This window comes from Chenopodium quinoa, unplaced genomic scaffold, assembly GCF_001683475.1.
Source record: "Chenopodium quinoa cultivar QQ74 unplaced genomic scaffold, ASM168347v1, whole genome shotgun sequence".
NCBI classification, from domain to species: Eukaryota; Viridiplantae; Streptophyta; class Magnoliopsida; order Caryophyllales; family Amaranthaceae; genus Chenopodium; species Chenopodium quinoa.
Window position 1 is genome coordinate 2,300,059 of NW_018745533.1, and position 9,295 is coordinate 2,309,353.

At 36.4% G+C, this 9,295-nt stretch overlaps 1 protein-coding gene across 1 annotated transcript; it reads right to left on the bottom strand.

Moving 5' to 3' along the window:
- Window positions 1–515: 515 nt before the first annotated feature.
- On the bottom strand, window positions 516–7,539 carry LOC110715711 (respiratory burst oxidase homolog protein E-like). The gene is made up of 14 exons (XM_021894306.1): window positions 6,404–7,539; window positions 6,082–6,238; window positions 5,478–5,526; window positions 4,184–4,297; window positions 3,603–4,025; window positions 3,122–3,505; window positions 2,931–3,026; window positions 2,697–2,812; window positions 2,434–2,604; window positions 2,192–2,342; window positions 1,904–2,098; window positions 1,672–1,800; window positions 1,271–1,349; window positions 516–870 (listed from the first exon to the last, which is right to left on the bottom strand). The coding sequence occupies exons 1-14, from the start codon at window positions 7,032–7,034 to the stop codon at window positions 761–763; spliced, it is 2,805 nt and encodes a 934-aa protein (XP_021749998.1). The 5' UTR covers window positions 7,035–7,539; the 3' UTR covers window positions 516–760.
- Window positions 7,540–9,295: the final 1,756 nt, after the last annotated feature.

A 9,295-nucleotide genomic window follows, 5' to 3' on the forward strand; every position in this document is an offset into this window, starting at 1 on the left:
AGCCGTGATTATTTAGTTCTTAATGAACTGTCAATACAGTTTATATCATCTAGAATGTGTGGCTGTCAAGAATATATCTTTGATGCACCCCCTTCTCTTTAAAATACTACTAATTACACCTAATCAAACATATATTTACAGTTTGTTAGTAGTTAGCATACCAACGAATTTTGCTGAATAACATAATAATATATTGATAGACTAATCACATATTTAAAAGAGATTAAGGTCAAACATTGAGCAAGTTGTTTAGTTGGTAATCAGTTAACAATTTTAGACGTGCGTTCATGTATCAAATATGATTATTATAAGCTTAGAAGTAACACCTCTGTTTATTATAAAGTAGCAAATTTTATTAATTTTACAAATTATTTGTAATTTTTTTTTCAATGAATATAGCTCAAAGTAGGATACATAGATCCTAAAACCATGCATGAAATAGCATGTTTGTCAAAGACAAGAATCTTAGTTAAATTAAGGGCTATATGATATTCTACAGGACTATGTGCTATGAATTTTGTATGAACATTTGCTATAATTTTTTCATTTACAGTCACCCGATTACGATGGATGTGTGTATTATATGTATACAATGTTACCGAGATTTTCTCTGTAAGAATGTCGGAAATCTGAATACTTACATGTTACAATATAGGCAAAAAGGTGGATATGGTTAGCTTAGCTTGCTATTGACTTATTGGTTTATGTTTTAAGGAGGGAAGGAGGGAGAAGGGAGAGGGGTAGAGGCTATATTTCTGTCCTAAAATTGCTCTTTGTGAAACTCGAACCGAGTTGATGTCTTGTGACTCATTTCATGAGATAATTTCTTCAACTCTTTTGCTAACACTGGCCGTCCACAGTAGAAAACACCTGCATATTTAACCACATTCATCAACATAATTGATGCATACATATATACTACGTGATTTAGAATTTTAGACTAACATGATTATGTGTTCAAGTTTCGGATTAATGTGTGTATACCCTTGCTGGTATGTCGAGGATAATTATTACCCTGTCTCTTATTATTAATGCTATTCGGGTGGTGCTTGATGTCACATAATAGGTCAAAACAAAGATATGGAAAATCTATGCCTAGCTGAAGATCTTAGTTCATAATACAGATTAGGTGGTGGATTAGAATATATAATTAAGTAGATATGTTTATAAAATCCTTGGTCGCTTGACTGAACTTCTAGGAATATTTTGCTTTAGAAATATGTGCACTGTTGGACAGACTCGAAAGACAGGTTAAATTTGCAATGTTTACCTATGGTGCTGTATGGATGTTTTTTAGCTATTTTAGCAAATACTTCTTTCCAATCTGGTCTTGCAAAGTGTGTCTTTACCTGCAGCACATCAGCGTCGAAATGCCTGTTAGTACCTTGTCTGGCTTAAATCGAGATTAGTTCAGAAATGAAACAATTTATTAGCAGTAAATTATCTGGAAAAAAACTTCAGTAGTAAAGTACATGAAAGTTATTATCAGAAATGAAAATAAAAAAAAAAGAGTGATGTAGTTTGACTTAGAGACTCATTCTAATTTCCTTTCTCTTTCCTGACCTAATCGTCATAATCATACTTTGAAGTTGTAAGCTTTGAGGTTGTTAGAGATGTGACAGATGATTTCAGAAAATTAATAGATTATTGATAAGGTAGAGAAGGTCATACCCTGGTACCAGACAATATATCAACACCATACTTGGCATGAGTCAAAGCTTGGACCAACGTTAGCAGGGTTGATCTCGCGTCACCCTCTTCGTACACGCTAGTAAGGTAGTTGTGCATCTCGATCAAACCCTATAGTAATTATGAACATTAGTGTTAAGGCATTTTTTTTTTATTATTATTGTCAGTGAACATAATTATGTTATGATGACATGACTTCTTTTGCGAATTTTACCTTATGATCCATTTCTGCTACTTCATCCATCACCCCTTTGAACCATTCGAAGGAGCCTGGCTCCCTGGTAACCCAGTAAAAATGCGCACTCTTAACTCTCATTGGTCTTTTGTTTGTACTTTGTGATGTACTTGTTGATGCAAAGCTGCTTAAGCTTTCATCTGATATAATACTCAAGTCAGTGGCGTTCGAGTCCTGTAACATATCAATTAGACAGTTAGCATATATCTATCATTCTCAGTCAGACCAGAAAATCCATATTATGGGTAGTAAATTAGATAAACTTACAGTTGCTGCTCTTGCATTGTTAAGAAGATCTTTTAGGATGCTAATAAAAGGTGTTGCTCCTATTCCTAGTCCCACGAGAAGCAATACATCGTAATTCTGGTATTCTTGTGCTGGTGCGCCATAAGGTCCATCAACATGTAGTCTTGGTAAACTGAAGTGAATGATTTAGACATTTATGTAAGTTTCCTCAAGTATAGTAGGGAAAATTCATATGGAAATAGATCAAGGAAAGTTTTTTTTACCCATTTTGACGAATGCTACCCTCTTCCCTAAATTTAAGCCGACCAATGGAAGAAACTGGCATTTGGCCTTCAGTAAGAACCCGCTTTAGCTCTTGTGTCCAGTCTCCTACGATCCTGATGTGTACACTAAGGAAGTTGTCTCCTGGTGCCGAGGTAATAGAAAATGGGTGCCTAAATAGGCCGATGATTTCATTTAGTATCCGATGAAGAAATAATTCTATATCTACAATAAAACTCTGAAAGAAAAGCAGGATATAGCTTACCATTCAAATTTAGAAATGCAAGGACACTGGACGAAAATGTACTGTCCACTTTTGTACTTGAATCCTTGAGGTTTTGACATCATTAGGCTAAAGACATTTCCTGGTAGCTCTGAAACCTGAGAAATACAGAAACCTATCATAAATTGTCTGAATTTTAGACAGTTTTCCATGTAAAACTTCTAGTTTAAATGGTTGAAGATTATGGGAGGAATGTAATGATAGTGGTTTCTGCACCTTCAAGAGTTTAACAGAGCGAATCTCTGACCGACAAGTCCGTAAACTTCGCTCAGCTATGTAAAGCAGGAGTGGAATAGCAATATACATCCAAGTCTGAAAACACAGGAAAATTTACATCAGGAAATGTTGATGTTAATCTCACTTACAGAGTAATCTTGAGAAAATGCATTTATGGTATGAGGTCTTACCGTTTTTTTAGTCCAATCCTTTACTAGGAATAAGAAGAATCCATGAACCAAGAGCAAGACGTAGACTATAGCTAGCAAATGGTGAGCATACCAAAATGCGTTGTATCCTGCCAATCTGTTGAAGGGTGTTGGTAGCTTCACTACATTTCTTCTAAACCGGCTTGTTGCTAATGTGAAAGCTATCATCATCAAAACCACCATACCAATGCCTGTAACTCCTTCGATTCCTTTAATAAGATCCCAGTATGTTGGTTTTTTGTTGTGGAAATCGGAGGCTATGAGGGCAAATTCATCAGGAGAAGAGTTGATCAAACGAGGAAAATCGCATGTCAAATGCAGTCCTGCATGAAGGAACACTCCGATTGCTATAGCACACGCGATCATCTGCAAGTTCGGCATTGATATAAATGATGTTAGAATGTGTTTACTAAAAGAAGTATATATTTGACTAATCAATATCCCAGCCACATCATTTACATACCTTATGGAAGTTTATGTTATCATCAAATGGGATGAAGCATCTAACTCGAGTGGATCGAAGCCAAGTAAGGGTGTTCCTTGAGACTGGAAGAAGGATCAAAGCCATGTTAAACTTGAGGGTTTCTGCTGCCCCCTTGGCTGTGCATAAGCAATAACCCATGACTTGGAACGCGTTTTTTTGTCTGTACTGAAGAAATTTCCAGATGAAGAGGGAAGCCATCGCCGTCACCCACAGCAGTAGAATCCACCCTCTCTGCCAGTTTTCTAGGATGAGGCACCTCAATGTGCAGCTCACTTTTCTCACTATGCTAACCGGCCTGAAGTTGCCCAAGTTTTGACTCCACCCTGCACTTACTGTGCTTAGCGGCCTGCTATACTCCATGTATACATCTCTTTGTAGCAGTAATGCTTCTAGCTGCCATAACTGTCAAAAAGAACACAGTTGTTTTACCTTAGGAACTTATTTGTACAATGGGGTTTCCGCGCTTAATACTGTGTCCTCTTGGATTTAGTATCATTTACGTGTTATGTATCAAGACGCGGTCTAATCACTAGTATTATAACTTGAACATGATAAAGTACCTCAATGTAACCAAGGTTTTCAGGATCTAGCTCTTCCATTATCAAGTTTGCATATTCATGTGCTTGTGACTTCAATGCTTTAAGGTTATTTGCTGAAGCACTAAGCATAATAAGCTGCATACAATCAAGAAAAACAACTCATTTTAAGAATTAACCCAAAAAAATAATAAAATAGGCAAAAATATGGTTGTCATTTGGAGCACATCCCAAGTGTAAACTCTTTTCCAGGACATAAAAAATATTACAAAAATTTTAGGGGATTTTCCATCAAATAAACCCGTCACATAGTTACAAAACACCAAAACGCCTTTACGTAAGTTAAAACATCATAAAATGCCCCCGAAATTGGATCCTTTTTTTTTTTTTTTTTTTTTTTTTTTTTTTTTTGAGATCAAGTAGACTAGTACAACATAGTTTCCACAAATCTAAACTTTATGCCAAAAAAAGGGGGATAAAAAGAAAGTTCTAAAGCTAGCTATAAACAGGACCAGTATACTTTTGCAAATGCAAGGTACCTCAATAGTCATCCCTATTAAGGCAAATAAGAGAATATAATTAATTTTTCTTTAACATAAGCTGGCATCTAAAAAGAAAAAGGAAGATATATATACTAATAATTTGATTATATCATAAAGAAGAAACATTAACATCAAATGACAAACAAAAGCAACTTTGATTGTTTTTTGCCCAATCAATCCAATATTTTCCAATGATAGTTAATCTTACAATTTATAAACCAAAGTTTTCCTCATTAGTTCCAATAAGAGGTACAACAACTTAACTTACCAAACAAATCTATTCATTTTAATTAGGTGAATGCAATTATTGTCTCTATAATTGATATGCAAAGGAGATCTGAATTCTAGTTGTTACTTGTGCAATTATTCTATAAATTAAAGTTCATTTTGGCTTATTAGTTAAACCTCTATTCCATCCTTTGTACATTTTCTTATTTCCCGTCTTTCCGATTCTTCTTATAGGCTTTTCTAAGGCCAATAACCACCCTTAAAAGAATATAAGTCGGTCTTTTAAAGGTAACACTATATCAGCAATGTTACTGAGTCTTCAGTACGCGATATTATTATGTTTAACGGACCAAAGTGGCCGATATTAAGAATAATCAACCAGATAATGCTGAATTGGTTGATGATTGAAAAAAATACTGTGTTGAAGAATAATTTTGGCATATTTTTTAATTTTCTTGGTAACAGCGACAAAACAACCAACATCTAGGGGACCAAAATTAGAAAAATATAAAAAGATCGTTTTAATAGATAACTACAGTACAAATTACCTCTTGGACTTCGTCTCTTGTTATTCTTCCATCTTCATTACTATCTGCACTATTGACATGAATCATACATGCATCATTATACATTAGTCTCTTTCTTTTAAAAAAAAAAACATTTTTCTTATGACTTAACAACAAGCTATTCTATTGAATTTTTACTTTTTTACGGTTTATGTTAGTGTTGTTCAGAGTACGGTCTAGACCACAAATTAAATGTATCGATTTTTTCTACATAGAAAAAGACCCAAGTGGCAGAAAATCACTAGCAATTCACCAGAAAAAGTATGACTTCTGTAAGTGACAAAGAATTTTCACTTTTTAAGAAATGACCCCAATGTTGAAACTATAGTTATAAGTAATATTTTTTTGTCAAAAAATGAAAAACAAATTTATAATGGGATATCATGAATTAATTGTTCACTAATAACCCTGACCCCACAAATCATAATCAACCCAAAATTCCAAATTGTAACCTCCAAAAACCCTGTTACTTTGAACCTAAAATGTCACTAATTCACGACATAATATAATTTTTTATATTATGTCGCGAATTAGTTAAGAAAGAGTAATAATTCAAATTCAATAGAGAAGGTAATGAAATTATTACATGTCAAAGAAAATTTGAAGGCGGGCATCGAAGCTTTGATTGGTAAGTTGTAACCAAAAATCTTGCAATTCTTCTTTACTAATTTTACTTAATCTCTGCCTCTTTCGCCTTGCTAATGCATCAAATATCCCCACCGCGAACTCCTTCGAGTCAATCCCTAAATAAAACAACATAAATTTATTATTGGTCGGGATCATTTATATTATTATCATCGATAAACTCGATGATTAATAAAACTACGGAGATACTCTCCGTATATTTAAAATAATTTTTTTTTTTAAAAAAAAACGTCGTATAAAGGTAAGAAAAAGGAAAAACAAACCAATGCAGGCCCCAAAATCTTCCCTAGCAAGCAATCCAGACGGAGCTAACTCATCAAACTTTTCAGCCACCTGTTTCCACAACTCTTCACATCCACCGTTATCCCCCGTTTTCGGACACGTCGTCGTTTTACTAATAAATCGTAACCCCGTCAGCGCCCTTTGGGCACCTGACGTGGTCCTTTGAAGTTGTGCTTTCATTTTTCTTTTTTCCCTATCTGTCATCGGGGGCGGGAGCTGATTATCCCCCGCCTCCGATGACGCCCTAGAAGAAGGCCACCCAAATTTCTTCCTCAATTTCGAGGCAGCCGATAGGCTCCTGGACAACAACCCACCACCACCAGAACCCGAGGCTCCATCCTCGGCTCTTACACTCCTAGGTGTAACAGCCCTCGGAGTCACACTACAAATATAAATATTATCATCCTCGAGTTGCAACTCCACCTCGACGAGTTCATCGTTGTTCATCGAGGTGGAGGCTCGGCCAAGATCATTAAGAAAGACAGGCAGCATTGCACCACCAACCGACGACGAATTATCAAACCCTGTCTCCTCGTCAGGTAAATGAAAGCTCCTACTATAATTCGATCTCCTCGAACCACCGCTCGGGCTCCCCGCCGATGATAATCTCATCGTCGACACCTTAAAATTATCTAAGTGATTTGTTTGGCGATAATGGTTGGATGCTATGAAAACAAAGACCGCCAAGAAATGGCTGAGAAGAGAAGATAATAACCAAAGGAGGGGGGTGTGTCACACGCTTGGTGGGTACTTCTGAACTGATTAATTACCTCCTCCGCTAACATGAATTCAACGCCTTTTAAAAAAAAAAAAAAAAAAATTATTTATTTTTATTTTTTTTGGTTTCAAGTATTTTTGAGAGCATATAATATGTAAGAATGGTTGTGAATAATGTGTAGGAGAGAGAAGTAGGTGAAGTTAGGGGGGTTTAAAAAAATATAGTAATGAGAAAAAATTAAGAGTATGAGAATTTGTTTCTCAACTTTCTTTGAAGGGGATTTGTAAACCGATTTATACAGCTTAGTAGATAACGACTTGTTGGTACAATAATACTACAATGTACTGGATGTCTGGATTCATACTTTTTAAATGGTACAACTATGAGGCCAACCAAGGGTTTTATACTTTTATTGGACTATTAGTTTCTCGTTCCGACAGATGTTGCGTCTTGTGTGTCGTACATTTTAACTAGTTCCGGATTATATGAGCAAATAGTTTTGTAAATTAAATTACGGTTTTGTAGGTAATATTTTTTTTGTTTTGTTTATGGTAATAGATACTCCGTAACAATAATGGGAGTTACTGGTGGACAAGTGTCAGTATTTTTTAATTTTGACTCTAATAAGGGTCATGTGTTTAATTTCAAACTTATGGTGATTAATTTCATTAAATGAAAAGTTGCCATGAAAAAAAAAGGTAATTATGCGTTTTAATCTTTGGAAAATTTGTCAAGAATAATACCACCTTTCACCGGTCTTCCAATAATGGAACCACCTTTAGATTATCTCAAAATAACACGACCTTTGACACACATCTTTTATAAATAGAACAAAAAACCGGTAACCTGTTTTATAGGTTACATGAGACACGTGTCGCGTTGTAATTTGTTATTTTTTTTAATAAAAAAACCTAACATTTAAATTAAAAAAAAACCATCTTCCTGTTCAGCAGCCCCCCCACCTCCACTTCCCCTTCCCCCTCCCCCGACCTCCCCGTTCAAACCCTCCCCTGTCAGCCTACCATTCACCGAGAACAACCCCGGCCCCCTCCACAGCCTCACCCTCAAAACTGCCTTCCCTTCCACCCCCACACTCGAACAGCCACGTATCCCCACCCACGCCCTCGAAACCGCCTCAAAGCCACCGCTTCACCCTTAAAACCACCTCAAAATCACCGATCTGCCCTTGAAAATGCCTCAAAACCACCGCTCTGCCCTTGAAATCGCCTCCAAAACCATTTCCCTCACTTGCTGGAAAATTGAGAGAGATCAAAAACTTTTCCCCCACCCGCCGGAAAAGAGAGAGAGATCAAAACCCTATCCCCTACCAACTGAAAAAGAAAGAGAAAGCTTGCGTGAAGGGGAGGGGGTGTCGAAATCTGGGTAGGGAAGGGAGGGGGTTCAGAATCGGGGACGGGGTAGGGAAGGGGGACCGAAATCGGGGACGGTGTAGGGAGACCGGAATCGAGGACGGGGAGGGGGGCCAAAAAACGCGAATGAGGACGAGACGGGGGAAGAGAGGGGCCCCACACTGGTGGTTTCCGATTAGGGGGCTTTTTAAAAAAAATGAAAATTGATAAAAAAAAAAGACTAATCACATTGTGACACGTGTCACAAGTAACCTATTAAACAGGTTACCAACAGGTCACGTTCTATTTATAGAAGATGTGTGTCAAATGTCGTGTTATTTTGAGATAATCTAAAGGTGGTTCCATTATTGGAAAACCGGTGAAAGGTGGTATTATTCTTGGCAAATTTTCCTTAATCTTTATAATCAAAGGGGATTAGGGACTTGTTAATTGTTATCACATGAATCCAAAATTAAGGGTAGTCAATTCCAAATTGGTCTTGGTCACGTTTTTGTTCAATGTTTTTGAAAATATCAAGTGTTTTTCCCTTGGAACGTTACACTGGATGTCTGAGTCTTTGAGAGGAGATGAGGCAGGTATTCCGGAGGCAAAAGAATTGAAACAGAAAATTGTTAAAGTTGTTGGGCTATAAAGATAAAATCTCCACCATATAAATGGTAAATTCTCGTGAAAATCTAATATGAAATTATTTTAACTTGTCCGATTGATATACTAAGCAGACATGAACATATAATATAATAACATGAGTTAAAACCTGGATTAGTTTTAGACACGGATTGAATTGG